Source organism: Cotesia typhae, unplaced genomic scaffold (assembly GCF_013202065.1).
Source record: "Cotesia typhae breed Kobodo isofemale line unplaced genomic scaffold, CoteBio_Ctyphae contig_42, whole genome shotgun sequence".
In the NCBI taxonomy this organism is placed as follows: Eukaryota; Metazoa; Arthropoda; class Insecta; order Hymenoptera; family Braconidae; genus Cotesia; species Cotesia typhae.
Genome location: NW_027423751.1, coordinates 179836 through 201377, shown reverse-complemented (window position 1 = coordinate 201377; position 21542 = coordinate 179836). Strand labels below are relative to the sequence as shown.

The 21542-nt window shown below is 27.2% G+C and overlaps 1 protein-coding gene across 5 annotated transcripts in view; it reads left to right on the top strand.

Annotated features, from left to right (window-relative positions):
• LOC141528112 (pseudouridylate synthase RPUSD2) overlaps window positions 1-21542 on the top strand; it is a 70642-nt gene that overhangs the window by 42516 nt on the left and 6584 nt on the right. For all 5 annotated transcript variants that reach the window (XM_074243984.1, XM_074243986.1, XM_074243981.1 and 2 more), the window contains 4 exons: window positions 4971-5075; window positions 12035-12122; window positions 13321-13543; window positions 16353-16440. In XM_074243984.1, coding sequence (XP_074100085.1) covers window positions 4971-5075; window positions 12035-12122; window positions 13321-13543; window positions 16353-16440 — 504 coding nt within the window. The remainder of the gene's footprint in view (window positions 1-4970; window positions 5076-12034; window positions 12123-13320; window positions 13544-16352; window positions 16441-21542) is intronic.

The window sequence follows — 21542 nt, the reverse complement described above, 5'->3', positions numbered from 1 at the left end:
ATTTATTATTATCTATTTAAGACTAATTAACAACTTAACAATAAAATTTATAATAATTTGTTAAAAACGTTAAAAAAAATTAAACTTTCAATAAAACGTGAAATATAAATTTTAGATAATTAGTAAATCACATCGAGATAATTTCATGTCGATGGTGTAATTAGCAATTGGACTAACTCCTTATTTGTTAGAGAGTAATCTACACTAATAAATGAAGAGTTGGTTTTTTTGTTCGTTTATACTGCAAAAACTACTGAAGCGATCGGAATAATACTTATACCATAAGATGCAGCGTGTTACGGAGAAAGTTTTAGTATATGATATGTTGGTGATTACTTATCCGGAACCTATGTTTTTTTGACTTAAAAATAATGAATTTTCACTGTATCTAAATTTATTCTATTCGGTTGTCATTTGTTTAAAATAAATTTTTTAATTCCATTGGTTATACTTATATATTAGGCAGATTTCTTAACTTAAAAGACCTGCAATTTCTTTAACTGAAACTTTCAATGCTCATTACAAGTTTTTTTTTTTTTCACATCAATTATTCACTTTTGTAAAAAAGACACGGGAATGTTATAATGATTGCACATCAGGAGTTACAATGAATATATGCTAGAATAATTACATGGATAAAAGGTACATGCCAATTCGATAGAATTTAGAATCTGTGCAAATCAAAACAATACTCTCATTAAATTTCAAGTCTTAGATCTAAAACTGCAATTCTATAATGCGCCCAGCGGAGCAGGCGAGTAACAGCTAGTTTTTTAATATTTTGATGTAGCAATAGTCTAATTATAAGCTATTTGAATGATCCAAATTAAATGTAACCATTTCAAATCAGAGTTTTTTTATTGGCTTGGCCAAATTTTAAAAACAATACGAGCGAACAGCGTGGCCAGATCGTGCTCTTTTCTTACCCCCACGTTGTAGGACACTCTCATCTGACTATATTGAAAGCGGTACAAAGTGGGGGTAAAAAAATCGCACGATCTGGCCACACTGCGAGCGAACTTAATTAATAATGAGTTTATATATGGGACTTTTTAAATCGAACGGTTTGAAAAATTTTTTTTTAACTTCCCGCTAAGAAAATTTAAAATTTTCCAAAATCGGGAAGTTATTGGTTTTACCCCGTTTTTCGAAAATCGAATTTTTATCGAATCTCGACGTTTTGAAGTCCTAGGAAGCTTTCCTGACCATTCCCAGACGAATCAGTGGAAACCTTTTCCTTTAAAAATCTACGTATTCTTATGTAATTAAAAAAAAAAAAAAAATTATTTAAAGTATTTCCATATGTGATTTTTAAGTTTTGAACATCAAATCTTTTTTTTTTAAGTGATTGCATCTTTTGATTTTTTAGAAATTTTTAACAAAGACTTCTATTTCCTTAATAACTTTTAATCTCGGACTGGTCGCAGGTCTTCGATAATTATTAATATTTTTTTTTTTAATTTTTGAAGATTTAAGAAAACATTTTTTTTCTATTAATTGTCATGAAAACTAACTTTTAATACAGTATATTCGATTTTTAATTATTTTGAATTTATTTTTACACTTCCTCACTGTTAATAAAGTCACCTAAAAGTTCCTTCCGCTCAGAAATTTTTCTAATATTTTCAAGCTCTAAGCTTTAGAAAGTGCACTTATCGGTACGTTAATAAACTGAACCCAATATTTATTTTTATTTGAACTTGTAGAGATAAAAAATATATGGACGAACATATTTTGGAGTATTGTTTAAAATTAAGACTTACATTTTTTTTGAGAATTAACAATTCGATTTTAAAGCTATAACTGTATATCAAACTACATTTGCAAGATGTAGTCGGCGGATTTATGTAATGCGACGGGTGTGTAATGTTTGTAGGCGTATAAGACTATTGATTTTAAATCTGAAGCACAAACTTTTGCCAAACTTTCATGTTTTCTTCCCGTCACTTCACAGCTAATGATATTATTTAATCAATGATTATAATGATTATATGGCTTATCGATTAAAAATCGAAGTTTTTCGTTCATTTATAAATTGCCAAAATGAACAATAATTTTACACCTGCGCGATTTCTTTATAAGATCATTATAGCATTTATCAGTCTGTTTAATTTAGTGTTTTATTTATCTAAGGCAAAGTTGAACATATACACAGATAAAAATTTTTGTTATAATGTGAAGTGAAAAATTTCAAGTGTCGAATATTTAACATTTTAGTGTTTGATTTAACACAATCGATCTGTTTTTCAACGCATAAAACTGTTATTTGATCCTCAAGTAACACTTTTTCAATGATTTATTAACACAAAGCTGTATTACTTTTAACACCAGAGTTGTAATTACTTCATCGTTACACACAGATTGTGTTGAATTGACTCTAAGTTTGTGAAAAAAAAAGTCATCATCCCAAATTTTTTTGCTGAATTTGACGAAAAATTTCCTACTGTGGATATGAATTCAAGAATTCATTTTCATGTAAGAATTTGGAATACCTAATGTTTTATGTTTGGAGCATGTTACAACACAAACTATAACTCATTAGTAAAATAGTAGATTGCAGCAATGATGTTTTAGATAGTAACCATATGGATAAATAATGAGATTGTGTTCTTATTTGTATCCTAACAAAAAAGCTAGAATAAGCGATGAAGGTAAATCAGCTAGACCGGTAGTGCCAGGAACACTTTGGGGCGCATTAATTAACGTCAGTGCGACGTTGTACCACCCTCCGCCTTCTTCCTCATCCGAAGTTTTCAATCACTACCACTATTCTAAAGATCATGCATAGTGATAAAGAAACCAGAGAAGCTAAATATGAATTAAAGTTTTAGAATATTTACTTTGTTTTATTAATCTTTTCATATCCGCATTTTGTTTTCTTTTTGTTTGGGTTTTTTAAATAATTAAATAAAATTTGAGATTACAACGATTGATTGCTAATCATACTAGAAATGTTATAGTTGAAATGCTTATTTTAAACGATACACTATTTTATGAAACAGTTAGTATTCAATTTCAATTTATTGAGAATGTTGAATTAAAAAAATTGCTGTTAAAATAATATAAGACGGTTTAAATTAGATTTTCAATCTAAACCTCCTAATTACATATTAGATTTTTTACCATTTAAACTACCGGATCCTTTACATGCACATACTTCTTTTCTACTCAGTTATTACTCATCACTCAAACACATATAAATAAAAATTTACAGGCCTGTGAATTTTAAAATTTATTCTCAAATAAAATTTATATTGAATACTATTAATCACATTAAAATCGATCTGTTTATTTAATGAACGAATCCTCAAACAATTTCAAAAGACGGTTGACCGTGTAGAGCATCCCTGGGAATTCCCGCTATTTTTAAACTCTGAGTACTTGAAAACATGTATGTTTCTTAATTATTGAGCTCTCCGAACCGAAAAATGTAAAAACTGTTTAAAAAAATATTTGAAAAGTTTAGACAACATTTCTTTTCAAATTAATCGATTTATTTTTGCTTTTACAGTGTTAGATGTCATTTTTAAAACATTAAAAGTGATGAGATTAGTAAAATTAATTTATCCAGAAATTTAATTGTTACACATTTACGCACTAATCACATTATAAAATTTAAAATGTAGGTTGTCGGCATAAATATAATCTAAGTAGCTTTATAAGTTTATCGAAATTTTGTGGAATTAAATGCCATAACAATTAACTTTAGTCGGTTCAGATTACATTATTATCCTTCAACAATTAGTCTGAAAATAGCCTTTTTTCAGACGAGATAATTTTATTCAACTCTTTCAATATCTTTACTCATTTCAAACACTCCTAAAAAAAGCTTTTAAATGCTAGAGTAATAGCTATTCTGGTGTTTGATAACTTCCAAAATGACCATGTGCAACGTTCTTGAATATAAAAAATCTATATTTCAAGTAATTCTTGACTAAAACAGTATTCTATACAAAATAAGCATGTATGCGAAGAACCAGATTAATAGTTGTGGTTACGAGAAGAATATAATCACAATTATGTATCATCATACATATCATCGCTATACTATGAATAAAAATCATTCCTATAACAGTTAATAAATATGGTCCTCATACCATTACCATTAAGAACGATTATTATACTCAAATATTTTTCATTTCCGAAAAGACACGCAACTTATAAGTTTATAACTTGAAGCTTTTGCCATTATTTTTGAATGTAAATAAAATTTTTCAATAAAACAAGTTGATGTAGAATTAAAAAATTAATTACTTGGTTTTTATAAATATTTGAAAACAGTTGACCGAAATGTAAGCGTAATCATTTTATTTATTGGTCAATTCTAATCTTTGAAATCATCATTTTTTAGTGTTTGAAAACGGCTTCTCTATTTTTAGGATTTATCTTATTTTTACTCTGCCAGATATGAAAAAAATGTTTAAATTTCTGTACTGTATTTCGTGAAGAATTCCATTTTTATAAATAGAAAATATTTTCAATAACAATAATCTGTATTATCTTATCTTAAAAATATTAATTATTTTTTAAAATTGATAAAAAGGAATAGTTTAAAAAAATAGAACTTATTTTATTTAATACACGGAAAAAAAAATCGTGTTAAAATTATTATCCAACATATCCTCAAATCACGTCTCCTCAAAATAAAAATCGGGTTTTCTGATTTAAGGATTAATTATATAAATAATTTCGTCAAAGTGAGCAACTGTTTTGTCAACGTAAGGATCTGTATAGTTGAGTCAACTAAATGCTTTACAGAATATCTCTAAGAAAAATGAGTATACGGCGTATCGTTAGAATAACGATACGCATTCTCATTCTGACGATATTTTTCTCTCCGTGTACATACTAACTGAAACGAGCATGATATTTCTGTACAATTTGAAAAAAATCATATTAAATAATAACTTATGCAATCGCACGTATTCTACCATACTTACGTATATTTTTTTTTTTTTTGTCAATTTTAGGTTGATCTTAAACCTCACAGAGAACCAGCCAAAATTTTATCACCAGCCCAGTCCACAGAAAAACGTAGAGCTGAAGATTTAGATGCTAGTAAAGATTTAAAAAAGGTAAACTACTCATAAGTTTCTGAAAAAATTTTTAAATTAATAAAGTCTCTCAATGGACTTAAATAAGATAAAAAAAAAAATATATCCAGTAGTTGAACAGTTTTCAAAGTAAACCGTATTTAACCCTATTTTTAATAAATAAAAATGTATTTATTAGTTAAAAGAAGTGCACTGATAGAAAGATTTGTTTGGGAGTAATAAATTGATTCACAAAATTTTTTCAAGTGATTTTTTTGGAAATAAAAAATATTTAGTAATTATTAACAATGTTTATTATAATGAAATAAGTTTATTATAATGAAGTACTTTTTTCATTAGTAAGAAATATTTTTAATAATAACAAAGCCTTATTCACATAAACGAAATATTTGTTAGTACCAAACAAGATTTATAAATATTTAATTAATATTTCTGAAGAGAATTTTTCGGTAGAGGGTTACACACGAGTACGGTAGTGTACACGTATTAGAAAGAGCTATATACTTGTGTGTGGTTACGACGTCGTTTTGTTTACTCCGTTCTTACTTGCTTTTAGTTTATAGTGTTAATTAGTATGTAATTGTATTTTGAAATTAAAAGAGCAGAACATTTTATATGATGGTTGTTTTAATTATTTTTGTGTATAAATATTAATATTAATGTATGTGTCTAGCTGCAAAAAAAAAAAATATATATATATATATATATATATATATATATATATATATTTATTTATTTATTTCTTTGAATTGTGTGGCTTTATTAATTAAAATTTTATAAATATCTTAATAGAGTATTTCTTAAATATAAAAAAAAATTTGATCAAATAATAGAAAATAACATATCCCTTCTAATATTATAAATGTGAATGTAAGTTTATTTGTTACGCTTTCACGCGAAAACTATTCAACCGATCATTATGAAACTTTGTACACATATTCTTGGAGGTATTAGAAGTAACATAGGATACTTTTTAATAAAAAAGAAAAATGTATTTTTTACAAAAGATAAAAAAATTGTTTGTCAAAAAATTAGAATCACATTGATTTAGTTCTATTGAAATATAATGGTCTTTGATATTTATCTATGGGCTTCAACGCGAGCGAAGCCGCGGATAAAAGCTAGTTCAATATAAAATATTCATCTATTAATCATTAAAAAATGATTCATTGAATGTTAAAAAGTGATTTACCAAATATTAAGAAATCATTTACTAGATGCTAAGAAATATTTATTATATACAAAAAATAATTTGTTCACTTTTAATAAATATTTCTTAAATACAGCTCGTTAAGAAATCATTTGTTAAATATTATTAAATCTTGTTTAATTCTAAGAAATCTTTCTATCAGTGTGTTTCTCATGTAAATATAAACAATTTTGAATCTATTAACGCGTAAAAAAACGTAAATGATTAAATATTTATATTTTTATAAAGTTTTGAAGATGTACTATAAAGCAGTAGTAGTTGAACAAACAATTCTGAAGTACCACAGTTGTTAAACAACTCGGGAGCAGTAGTTGAACTAGTATTTCAGATAGCATCAAGCTAATAAATTTGTCTTTTATTGATGTATCACAGGATTGTTATAAATATATTAAGATGAATAATATCTATAAGATATAAAATAGTATATTACACCCCTAGGGAAGTAAAGTAAGAAATGACTCAGATCACATGCAATTGTTCGCCGAGGTCAACAAACATGTGATCTGAGGCTTTCTTATTTACTTCCCGAGGAGTATATATTATTTTTCCCTGACAAAGGCGGAAAGTGGCAACTTCGTTTATCGCAGCGGGGCTAAAGTTGACACGCTTTACCCCCGGAAGGGAAAAAATATATAGTATGTTTTTATTTTTATTTCTTTGTTGCTATTATTATTATCACTTTTAAATGACAAATTTAAACAGTTTCTTTTTAAATCATAAATTATCTTCAGTGATCTACAGTATTACACACTTTGTATAATTATTTGTCTTTTTTTATCCTCTAAATTAAAATACGTAGCCCGCAATTCAAATTTCTAGTCACTTTTAATTAGACTTTCCTGCAAAATTTTTTTTTTTAGGTTTAAAAATTTGACTGTGGAAATATACCAGGAAAGTTTTAAAAAATCAAATTAAATATGATATAAAACCTTCAATTAATTTAATTACACTCTTCTTTTTTATCTAGATTTTATTTAATTTGCAATAAGTAATACTAGTCCCAATGCTGATTACTAGTGACATAAGTTATGTGTTACAGTTGAAATTTCAGCGGAAATGCCCAAACAAAGTTCCTGTTAAAAATTTTATGAAAATCAAATAAATCGTCTCACCCCAAAATATTTTAGGAAATGCCTAAATAAAGCTCCTGTTAAAAGCGGAAGTCAAAATTCCAGTTTTAAAAGGTTTTTTACGGAAGTTGAATTTTGGCACCCGAAAATTCACCTAGTAACTCTACTCATTTTGAAAGAAAAACATAAATTGTGAAATAATATTTTATATTATTTGTTCTTTGAAGAAGTATGATGTATCGTGAAAAAAAAAATATTTTTTATTACATAACAATTAAAATTGTTATTGCACTATCGTCTCGCCCTAATTTAGAGTCTTCAATGCATTCGTACGATGCGTTTCAAAATTTTTTTGTAATATTTTTATTATTATGACAACTAGCATAATGAGTAAAGCAATTTTCAGCCTAGCTTTTAGATATGTCGTTAAAGACGTAAAAAAGTTTGAATTGACGAGTTATTTTCTGATTGAAATAACCAGGACGATTCATGTCATTACAATAGAAAATCCATGTCACAGCGGATATTAGTTCCAACAATAGTGGTTATTTTATACCAAGCAAAGTTTTTGTAGTAGGACGTATAACTGTGATATGTGTGTGTATCAGAGATAAATTTTTTCTCAGATTCTTAAAGATTGCAAGGTCAAAATGAATCTTCTAAAAAAGCTATAATTTTTTAGTTGAAGTACATACTAAATATATAAAGGCAGATAAAGCGCGTCTTATCAGGTATAAACCAAAAATCACGTTCCATCATCTTCTACTGACTCGTACTATCAACGACTGATAGAACGGTTAGATAGAAGTATGGATCTTGGATACGGATTCATGGTGGTTGTTAGGTACCTAGACGAAATAGATCCTCAGATTTAAGAGTTAGATAATTCTGTTTTTAATGGTATTTTATTGTTTATTATATTCCAAAAAGATAAAAACACATCTACACCCAATTATCTCTTCGATGAATTTCGATCTTCTTCAGGGTATGCAAGCCTCAACACGTGATTCGTTTCGAACCTATTTTACTAACTTCGTTAGTATATAACGACCTTATCGTAATATTGAAATTTGTTAGATGAAAACCATCTTCTCCTAGATGTATTTACTCAGAAAAAAGAAGAAATTGAATGAAGAAAATAATTTTGAAGAACTTTATGGTCCACATTTGAGTAGAAAAATTCTTCAACTATGAATTTTTTTTTGATTTAAGTAAATTTTTCCTCTTAATTAAAGATCATAAAACTCTTCAAAATTCTTTTCTTGTTTCAATAATTTTTCTCTTGATGCAAGTTAATTTTTTTTCAATGTACCGTTTAAAATATTTTACAAAGCCACCAAGCTATTCGATTTAATTTTGTAAAGTTATAAGCTACTTGGGTAGAATTATTCTTTTTCTATTGATAGTTGTCTTTTTGTAGATTTCAAGCAAGTTTTACGATTTTGTTCATAGTCAAAAAAATAACGTGTAAAAGAGTTAGATGCCTCGTTTTATTAGAAATTTCTCACGATTTTTAAAAATATTTTCAAAAAATATGAAAAACGGTTGACCCTCCGTTATATAAAAGTTCAAAACGACCGAAAAATTATGTATCCCCACGTTTTAAGCTCATCGAGCTTAAAAACACAACTTTTATACTTTTACGAGCTTTTCAAATTTAAAAATCTAGTTGTTATTGAATACATACGTTTTTTAAAACTTTTAATTGCGATATCTTCCAATCGAATTAATCTTTTTTGTTGGGATTTGCAGCATTCAATGTAGTTTTTCAAGCACAAAGAATTATTTATTACCTACTAAACGATTCGACGAAAATTTTGGTTATTTTATAAAAACACTTGTTCGGAATTTTTCAAAACCAAATATCTCTTGAACGAATGAACAGATTTTGATGATGCTTGGAGCAATCAATGTTGTTTTTTGAAGTTAGGAGCTGATTCGAATTTGAAATTAATCGTTACGTCGGTTTAAAAGTTATTTAAAATAACATTTTTTTGAAATCTCTCAAAATCTACCGAGCCGAAGTGATTCAAATTTACATTAAATTTAACGTCAAAAAAACTTTATCAATTACCGTGAACCGCGTTTAAATCGATCAAGCAGTCAAAAGTTGTAAAGAGTTTATGTACATACACACAAACATAGATACATACACACACGCATACACGCGAGGGAAGTCCAACCGGGAATAGTCGGGACGGATTCTTAGGACTTGAAAACGTGGAGATTTGATTAAAATTCACATTCTCAAAGTCGGACCGAAATCAATTCTCAACGGCCTACTTTCTTAAATTATCAATTTCTAAAGTGGAAAGAGAAATAACTTCTTTAATAATTAACATTTAATTTGTTACTTCGAAAAACTTGAAGCACCAGTTAAAAAACTACTTTTAAGTCTGAAAAATTTGAAAATGTAAAATTGAACTCGGTAACGTTCCGAGGGCTAATTATAAAGTTAACTACTTTTAGGTTTTTCGAGTTAGTTTTCAAAAATAACCAGCATCTCAGGTGAGATGGTCGTACGATTTTTATTTCAAATAAATATTCTATTTTTCTATGGAAATCTATCAAGTTAGTTCTAGTTAAGCAAAATTAATTAATAATTCCCCTTATGAAGTTTAAGTAAATCATAGTAGGTCATTTTTTTGGTAACTTTGGTGACTGAGGCGACCTACTGACCAGGGTGAACCCGCGCTTCTCTAGACATGTATAATTTTAGTTCAATGCACATAGTTTGAATGTAGTCTCATTGAAAGTTATAAAATCCTCAGTAGACTCAAGTTATCATTCAAATCTATTTGAGTTCATCACAAAATTAGTACGTAATCGCCAGCCATTTACAACTATTTAATATTATTATATTTATATTTATAATATTAAAATTAGCTCAATTTAGATAATTACTTTTTATAAAAGACTAGATAAATCATTTATTGAATTCGTTATGGTCAATATATTAATCGATTTTTTGTAAGATAAACACAAGAAAACTAAATCAATTATATATATTTTTTTTATATTTTATGCATTATCCTCTTTTATTATGAAAATAAGGTTTATTAGAAATACTGAACTTGAAAAGAGAAAATATTTAATTTAAACTTTGTTATAAATAAATCCTTAATAAATTCTCTATTTTATAAACGGAAAATGTTTAAAAGTTTGAATAACTATATTATGGATAAATAAAAAAATTTTCGGTTTCTATAATTCCCATCTCAATCATAATAAAAATTTTACTATCACTAACACTGTAGAACAGTATCAGTTTATAGAAAATTACAAGTTTCTGATACTTCCGATTAGAGTGTCTCCGTTGTCTATATAATACTTAGATTTTTATATTTCTTTCTCTGAAATACTTTCCCTTGCTATTACAATACCTTTTTAATCTATAAGTACAACTAAACTGTTCAAGCTTACCGGAAACTTTATCAGTATCGTAACCACGTACGTTGAAACATATATGCAGTTAATTAATGATTTTCTCGAGCGAACGACTAACTATGCTATTTCGCATTGTTATTATTCTGTCTCTTTACATCTCATTGCATCGATCAATGCTTTCATTACCTGTCGACACAATAGATTACTCACACCATGATGCTCTATTTTCAAATCGGGAGCTACTGTCGACAAGTCTGACGAGAGAAATATATCTCTTGGTGGTTCATAAACAGTTCGAATATTATTCGCAAATGAAATATCAAACGATACTGTAATTTTCATTTATTATAGAATTTTCTTATTTTTGCCTATTAACAAGTGTTATTATATTTAAGTATTAAAAATTCTTTTTTCCTTTTTTACAACATGAAAATTATAGTTAAATAAAACTGTGAAATGATTGAGCGCGCATATACAAACTCACAAACTTTTTTTGCTTCCACTAACAATAAAAACATTCTTTAGAGTATATTTTTAGAATAATTAACTTTTTATTTTTTACTAAACTTAAAGTTCTATTACATATAATTAACTTGATATTTTTTATGGGCATAGACGCTCACAAAAAAAGGATATTTTAGCGAACAATAATAGTATTAAAGTGTCTGAGAACAAAGTTGTTGATAATTTTTTGAAACGAGAACTTTAATTACTTAAACTATAAAGTTTCAAAGAACGTATATAACCATTTTCATAAAATAAATATAAGCCTTATTAGTTTATTACACTATATTATCCAACTGTTGTTTTCAATCATAAATTATAACGGTAAAATAGACGTGAAATTTATATATTTTCTTTTTTAACTTTTCCTTGTGAAAAATTTATCAGATTCCAGAATAAATCATTTTCAACTGAATTTTTAAAAATCAAATTCTTTCTAAATTTCAACATTTTTTTACTCTTGTAAGTTTTTTGGAGATGTTGCATCTATTTCTATGTGTAAATGTCTTATAACTTTTAAGCAAATTATTGATTGGACATTCAACTTTCCATTACACTTGAAAAATCGTATTAAATACTGTAAATCTTGAAGTAATCATGAAAAACAGCTATTTTTTTATCGAAAAAATTTATTAATTTCAACAAATTTATGAAGACTTAAAAAATGTTTAAGAGATCATATTTTCATGATCGAAGAGCTTAAAATATAACAATTTATACTTCCAAATGCTTCAAGAAATTTTTAAAAGTATCTACAGATAAATTTATTTCGACTAAATTAATTTGATTTTTTTATTTTATTATTTTAGGCTAAATTGGAAACGAAAGCTCTGAAAGCTAAGAGACCTGGATTCACGGATGATCGTTACAATGAGACTAGTTATTACATCGAAAATGGTAAGTTTACATTTATTTTTTATATTTTTAATTGTTATGCTGATTAATTGTATGTTTAATCATTTTCTCTTTCAAACTAAATTCGTTACAAAATTATTAAAAACCAATTTGATCTTTATGCATACTATTTGGCTTAGTAAGGCATAAATATAGTGATTATAATTGTAATTATTCGAGCAATAATTGTTAACCTGCATAACTGTAAAACATTACAAAAAGTAATGTTAACAGTGGTAACAATAACTACATTGCCGTAGTTTCAACTATAGAGAAGTTATAAGTAAAAGAAAAAAAAAAAATTCCGATTTGTTTTTGCAATACTTTACTTTAACCGTTCGAAGCTCATATAATTTTTTCCACTTTTATCGGGCTTGATCGAGCTTAATGTTTTAAAATTTTTCTTAATTTAAAATGTATATAAAAAAATTCTTTTTTTTTTCAACGATCAAAAAATTTAAATATAATTCATATAAAATGAAGGTTTAATTTATCTAAATTTTTCATGTAATTAAATCAATACTTTTATGCACTAGTCTTTTATTAAGAAAGCTGAAGGGACGTTTTCATTGTTGTCGCTTTTCGTTGCTATGGTTACCACTTTGGCAACGGTTACCATGGCAACGGTTAAATATTAATGAATAAAATTCCTAAAAATATTAATTAATTTATCAATAATAAACATTTTGATAGAAGCGCGCAAAGGGCGTTCGATTTTTCTAATAGAAGAAAAAAATATAACATTATAATACCTAATTTAGCTTTTATAAGTTTTAACACACTTTAAACACGTCTTTCTGCTTAATAAATAACGTGTGCTTATAGTTGAGTAAAAAAGTAATATCTGTCGGACTAGCCAGCCGATTTCATATAGACTTATAGATTATAGTAGCACTAATTTGAAAAAAAAAAACACATTTGAAAATTTTAAGATTATAAATTGAAAATTTTTGAAATTTTTATAAACTTATTCGATTAATTGAGGTCAAGTTATTCAGAAAATTTGAATGGATTAAATTTTTCTCTAATTTCACAAGTCATATCAACATACAGAAAAGGAATATTTTAGTTGAATTTTACGTATAGATTTCATAATTCAAATTTATAAAATGTCTAGCGAAGTAGGTGAAAAATAGCTAGTATTCTATAAATCGTAGAGTATTAAAATAAAACTTTATTTTAAATCTCAACATTTTTTCAGGATTGCGGAAAGTATATCCATATTACTTCACGTTTACCACATTTACAAAAGGACGCTGGGTTGGTGAACAAATTTTGGAAGTATTCGCACGTGAATTTCGTGCTCATCCAGCAGAAGAGTACGAGAGATGTATCCGTGCTGGCACTTTAACAGTCAATTATCAAAGAGTAGATGTTGACTACAAATTGCGACACAATGATTTACTTGCTAACGTAGTTCACAGGTAAAGAAATATTCATTTATTAACATAATTATTATGTATTATGTATAAAAACATTCCAAAATTTAGAAATTTTTACCCAACCAGTATTTTTTTTTATTTAATCTTGAAATTATATTGTATACATTGAAGAAAAATTCTATTACAATTCTAAATATCCGAGTAATATTCATTAAGGCATATCGATCAATATGTGTGTTATCAATCTTGAGCAATAATCAGAAAAAATGAATCGTTAATTTTACTTAGATGCACTCAGATCAAATTTATTAATAGTTCATTTAAATTTCATCTGAGTGGATCTAAAATTCAGTCTATATAGATCTACATGCAAATCTAATAAAAAATTATATTTATATAAATTTAATTAGATTGACATGTAAATATTTAGGTCTGAAAAGAAGTTAAGATCTTGCTTTATAAGAGTGAGACTTTCAAATAAGAATATCCTTAACTTTTGCCCCAGAAAATTACGTTATAACAAAATGTAATTAAAAGACAACGGAAATATAAGTCTAACTTAATTACTCTAATTAACAAACTCTAACTCGATTTCAAAACAGAATATCGATGAAGAACAGTGTTAGAAATAATTAAAACTGAAGTTAATTAAAATAAAGTATATTTGATCCATCAAAAAGCAAAAAAGGTAACTGCAGAAAATTTTCGAAGATAATTCATTCACGAACGAAATTTAAACCTATAAGTTTAAAACTTGTACGTAGATGTAGTTCTTTTTTCTTGCTATAATCAACAAAAAACACGTCGTCTTAGGAAAATATTGACATAGCCTTCAGATCTAATGGTCTATTTCGTGAAAATACTAAACTACAGTTACCGCAAGACCGTGTTTAGTTGAGTTTTCCTCATCAAGATTTTAAGCTATGGCTTATCCGTCCAGGCCGAATAATCTGGGTTGGTAGTGCAAATACTCAGAATACGGTGAAACGTGATTTCTTCTTTATAATCCATAGAAGACTACCTCTATACATCTTGGCATCATGATTTTTTGCGAAGATGGTCGGTCATTAATTTCTCACCTTGAATTACCATCAGTAAATGAGCCTTCACATTCTCTACAAGTACAAAGAACATCTATATCATGATACTTTCAAATCATGCAACCTATGATTCTTCGCAATCACGGTTACCAACGAAAAAGACTACCTGTATCGCTAGTAGGACAGTCGACAATACCTCAGCAGTTATCAACATCACAACCAAGGCTACGTTCTATACCAGTTGTTCTTTCATCATTCTTGTGAAGAAATTGGTATTTTTTGTTGCCAATATTTACATCTGCTATTATTTTCCTTCGCAACCGGTTCACCGGTAAAAAACACCAATTATTTGTAATCTCAACTATCATCTTCACAAAAAAATCAATCGTTCTTCTTTTTTCAAGCAAAAGTTATCACCGAACCAATCATCAATCTAACTATACAAAGTCAGCAAAATGATTTACTGATTAATTTTCGCCGTCAAGGCAATTCATTTAAATGATGGTTATCTCCAGTCTGTCTATCATCAACTCTAGCCTCTTCATCAACTATCACCGTGAAAATAGCAATCACATGCAATGGGCCTATCATCAAATCTACTTCTGTTAATACTTTATGATACACATAACATTTCTGATACAATGAAAATATTCAATGAAAACGTCGGTCAAAGCCATCGAATCGAATAAAAGAAAAATTATCTCAATTACTGATGTTTGGAACCGAAAGCCAATATTTAATTTGTTTCATGCAGAAATATTTTGAATATCTTGAAAGACACAATTTTCTTCAAATCAAATTATCAGCTTATATTTTAATTAGTTTTGACACAATCTTTTGCATTAATTTAATATGGTAATAGAAAATTTTAATATTAAATTATCTAAAGTAAAATTTCATCTATCAATTAAATTTACATTAATTGATATCAACTTACTTCGATACAAAAAGTTAGTGCTTTACATGTTTCACTATAATGTTAGTATTAGCTTTTATAATTATGTTTAATTTCAATTTAAAAAACTTTCTTGGAGTAGATTTATTTTGGAGGAGATTGGAAAGTACAGTTAATCATCTTATTAGTATGCCATTAAAAGGATATGACTATTTTTGTTCTAACGTATATAATTTCTTAATCAAACTGTTTTCATAATTTTAAATGTAAAAGTTTTATAATCACAACTATTAATAATTGAGGAGTTGAGTTTCAAAAGGGTATCTTTTTATTTTTGACTAATCGAGACAAAAAACTGGTTATCTTCAGTTGTAAATATTTTTATCGAACTTTTTAAATTTAGCTATAAAGTTCTATCGGTTATGAAGCTACAATCCAATTTTCATTTAGAAATCTTTATAATTCTCGAAGTACTTAATATTTAAAAGATCAAAAAAACTGTTTTTTTTAAATAGAAAAATGTACCCTTTTGAAAATCAGCTCCTCAGTTGTAAATTGTATACTCTACTTGAAAAAATAATAGAATAAACAAACTCCGAAATTATTCTACAATTAATTTTTAACAAGTTGTACTCAGAAAGAAGTTTCTGTGAAAAAAAAAAAAAAAAAAAAAAAAAAAAAAACCTTAAATAACACCAGTGATGGTTCAAAAACTGAACTAAAAACTATAAATTAGAATCATTGAAGATTTTTTAACAGGCACTTTTTCTTGACTATAGCTTGTTAAAAATCATTGAAAAGTCAAAATTTTTCCTTTATTTTTCAATGGTTTTAGTATTATATTTTATTAGTTTACAATTAAAAAAAAAAAAAAAAACAAAGCCATGTTAAGCTGGTTACAATTGGTGTGTTACAGACACGAGGTGCCTGTCACCTCGGAGCCGATCACAGTGATACATATGGACGAGGATGTCGTCGTTGTCAACAAGCCTGCCTCTATCCCTGTAAGTGGTGTACTGTTATAACTGTACTGCCAAGTATATTTTGTTTCATAGTGCACTTTTTTTCAATTTCTTTTTTATTAGCAATTTTCATTCAGTTTCATTTATCACGTACTAGTTCATTCATTCATCCAATTCAATCAGAAATTTCAAACATTTTTTTTTTAGATCTCGTTTTACATTATCTAATTCTTACCTTCACTTTTATTATTAATTAACTACGATAGATAATTAAATTTTTAAATCTTTTTTCAAACTATTAAAAAAATACCAAAAATGGATGAAAATAAAAAAAATAATAATTACAACTAGTTTGTGCAGTCATATATGAGCACTCAAGAATGATTTTGAACTATCCATGATCAAATTATCACTTTTGACAATAAATAATTGATGCAAAGTCGCAAATGGTTTATATAAAGCCATGCTTGATCATGCATAATTAAGCATCATGCAAAATGATACTTAATTATGCATGACAGAAAGATTGCTCGTATATGAGCATACATTAACGAGTATGATTTTACATGACTTACACTCATATAAAAACTAACATTTATGATTTTTTTATTCTTCAATAATCTTAAAGTTTGTTAAGTATAAAAGATAATTTCAATAAAAAATCAGCTAGAAAAATTCGTACCCGCAGCATATATATGATCATGCATAGCCAACCATTTTCTTACACAAACATTTTTAACTTCCCTCTGAGAAAATTGAAAATTTTCAAAAATCGGGAAGTTAGTGGTTTCACCCCGTTTTTCTAAAATCGAATTTTCATCAGATCTCGATATTTTGAGGTCCTAGGAAGCTTCCCTGACAATTCCCGCGATGGTGTCTGTATACCTGTGTGTGTGTGAGTGTGTAAACCTTTTATAATTTTTGAACGGCTTGACCGATTTGAACGAACTTAGCGGCAATCGAAGGAGTTTCTGGGCCCGTAAATATTTTATACTATTTAAGGTAATTCGGACCAGTAGATTTTAAAAAATCTCAAAAATAAAAAATTTGAAAAACTGTTTTTTGGAATAACTTTTAAACGGCTTTACCGATCGATTCTAAAAACTAATCAGCTCTTAAGCTTAAAAAACTGCATCGATCGCAGTCAACGCGATCAAAATCGGTTAATTCGTTCGTGAGATATCGTAAACGAAAAATTCGGGAAAAAGTATTTTTTTTACATAACTCCGAAATTTCTTCCTGGATTGTTTTTGATTATAGGAAATAATTTTTAGAGCTTAAAAAATCGTTGTCAAAAAATTTAAAAAAAAGCTTTTTTTTTTTTTTTTTTTTTCCCAAATAACTTCAATATTTCTTATCGAATCCTTTTTTGGTGTAATTAATCAACTATTCATGTTAAAAAAGCTGCGTCGAGCGTCGCAAAATTCGTAAAAATCAGTAAATTTCTTCTTGAAATATTCAATTTTTGAAAATTAAAAAAAAAAGGGATTTTACTACATAATTTATCAATTTTTTATCAGATTGGATTTTTTTTCGAGCATTCTAAAATGAGTTGATTTTTCCAAAAGTTATAGCAGTTAAATATTTTCAAAAAAAAAAAAAACTTTTTTGCTGAATACAAAGTAGACTTTTGAGTTCGAAGAGTTCAAAAATGTATAACACTTCTCGGGGCTTTAAAAGCTTATAATAGCTGTAAAACCATTTTTTTGAGCTTAAAGAGCTTTTAAATTTCGTAATAGGTGTAATTTGAAGCGCTTTGCAATTTCTTAATTATTGTTTTATTTTTAGCTAACCGAGAAAAATCAAACATACTCATATTGTGTGTATGATCATGCATATTTACGTATGAACGTGAAAAATCTTATATATTGTAAGTGGATATTATGCAAACATAATCATGCATAAAATTTAAGACTAGTCATGATTGATCTTTAATTCCAATTTTTTTATCGAGAGAAGACTTGATCTAGAGATATTAGAAACACCAGCAACATTTATATCAGATAGAAATTCGCGAGCCCATTATTTGTTTTTCTACTTACTTTCTACATTTAATATTCGATGATTTTTATTTTTTGAATAATATACAGTTATATTTTTATAAATTTAATCATAGAGTATTAAATAATGTCGGTTTCAAACACAGGATAATTTTTAGATCAATTTTCCAATGTTTGTAAGGACAAAGCTCGATAATAAGCATGTTGAATCTGCCCCGAATATTTTGCTACAGATACTTATTCAAATTCAAATAAAAAGAATTCACCCAAGTTCTAACGCATGATCTTAAAACATTTCGAATTAGTATACAATTGGAAAAAAAAAAAAAAAAAAAAAAAAAAAAAAAAAACGCTTTATTAAGATTTGTTTTTAATAAACAATGTTTTAATTGCTATCCCCAAATTGGAAACCTATTTTTAAGAAAGAAACGAAAATTAAGATTATCTTTTATGCTACAATTTTCAAAGTATACTATCTAGTCCACTGAAATTTTAATAGAAGAATATAAAATGTGCACTTTCGAATTTTCAAAACTTTTTCAGTTTATTTTCAACGTCGAAATATTTACGATCACTAATATTTACTAAATGAAATTCTAAAGAAAAACTGTCCATCAACTCTCTTAATGTTAAACATGTGTGGCGTTTAACATTTTCCGGTCTCTTTTCTTCAACTAAAACCAATCTCTTCTTTTTTTTGTGTTGTTTTCAAAAATATGTTCGTTAAACTGTGAATTTATTTATTGATCCTGAAACAACTTAAGAAAGTAGTTAAACTTTTTAGATTTTTGAATAGTTTTTGAAGTACTTACTGTAACTTACATTAGAGATAAATAATGGTACTCAAGGATATTAAAAATATATTTATATATAGACAGATCCAGTACTATTTGAAGAAAATGTGCGCGGGTGAATCACCGATTTAGACACCGATTTTTTTCATGAAAGTAGATGAGGAAAAACGTGCTGAAAGTTTGAGCTTGGTAGCTTAATTAAGGATTAGTATGACCAATTTTATTTGGATTGAATAAATATAAACCACAGCATTTAAAAGATTTGGTTATTGTTCCTGAATTAGAAATTTCCTTAAAAGTTTCATGAAACAAGAGAGAAAAAGTTGCTTTTGTTATTACTGCTGTTAAAACTTGAGAATGATTTGCTACTTTTTTTACCTGTACTTTTTAGGCGGTCTAAATATTCCTATATCTCGGGCTTGTAATATGCGTGTAACATTGGAATAAAGGCGATACAAGATAATAGATGAGCTTTACAAAAATCGTCAACTTTTTGACTTATGTATGATGAATCACCATCAAGTAACAACAGAACAGAAAACTTGACACCATTTTCAACCAATTGCGTAGAAAAGCCATTCTCATTGTTTGTATTAAATGTTTATTGTTATCCAGCTATTTGGACTGTATTTAATCACGTAACCATCAAGTACTGAAATAGCCACATTCTTTGGAGGGAATCTTGTATAAGAAAAAACAATTATCGGTCGAATGATTTGTCATCAGCTCGATAATTATAGAGCACAGTAATATTATCTTTTTCTTGTCCTGGTGAAATTACGTAGTTATTATTTTCTGCAGTTGCTCCCAATAATTTTCCTGTCTTAGGACATAGCTACACTAATGTTTTATCCATATTGCTAATACGGGAAGGATTTTTCAGAACATCAACAGTGCCTTCCGTTATTAATGACGATATTTTAAGTCTGAACTAAGAATTCAAATTGCGCACGCTCTAATCCTGAACCAATAAGAAATCAGGGTCCACGTTTTCGAGTTATTTCGATGCTAAGCTAACTTCAATCAACTATCAATTTTAATATATAGGAAACCAATCTCGGATATTTTCTTTAAGAACTGTTGCTTTACTTTCAGATAGAAATTTGGTATTATTTAAAGAAATCTCTGGATGTCACTTCAAAAATAATTTGAGCCACTTATCTCCAGGCATATTATTTTTGAAGAGATTCGATCGAGGAGCTTGATCTAATACACTTTTTATTGCTTTTTTACAGTATTAGAATGCATAAGAAAATATATACGAGTTTTGTTAATCGCTGTCTTAAGCTGATCGAATTAAAATTTTTTTAATTTTCGGAGTTTGTCGCGTTCATCCAAAAAAGTTCTGATAAGTGACCAATTAAGAATGTGGGGTATTTCATGCCAAATTGACCACTTTTGACTTCGACCCTTTTCGATTTTTCTGAAATTTTAATATCTTTCTCTACCCTATAGAAAATAGTTTTCAGAATTTTTTTCAAATTTTTTTACCCAACCAAAAAAAAATTACTAGTTATTTAAAAAAGACAGCTTTTTTTTGTTAAATAACTATTACTTTTTTAAAAATTAACTTATTGGGATGTTTTTTTTTTAATTTTTTGTTTTTAAATGTACTTTTTAGAAAAAATATAAAAATAATAATTTGGATTCATATTCAACGCTTTCTTTGAAAATTTTGGAAAAAAGCGAGAATTTCGGGATGATTGACATTTTTGATTTTCTATTATTTTTTTTTTATAAAAAACTTCAGTATTTTCTGCGAATTTCCTGAAATTTTCGGAGTGGTATTTTTTTTTTCTTTTTATTTTTATTTTAGAAATGAAAAAAAAAAATTTTTTTTAAGTGTTTGTTTTTCGTTATACTACTAAAAATTTTTCTGCAGATTTATAAAATTTCAAAATCCGAGAAAAAAAATGAAAATAAAAATTAAAAGTGACAATCATCGATAAGATTTGATTATTTTCCAATAAAGTTACATCAAAAATTCAAAGAAGCATTGAATAATTTTTTCGTATTTTTTTCCAAAACTACATGCAAAAACAAAAAAATGAGATTGTTGTTTGAGATAAAAATACGCAAATTGGCGGTATTATGATAATTTTTATTTCGAAAACTTGATTTGTAAAAACGAAAATATATTCTATGCTGAAAGTGTTAATATTTTTATGGCTACAAGTCTACTATCACTCAAAAAATCGAGAAAATTTCTCCGCCGAATTTGTATATCTCATAAAATCATCTATTTTTTTAATTAGTTAGTGATAAAGTAGAGGTTATTTTCCATTATTATTATGTTCTTTGAAGAAAAATTTATTGATGAAAAAATTTCTCATTAACAATAGTAAGTTGA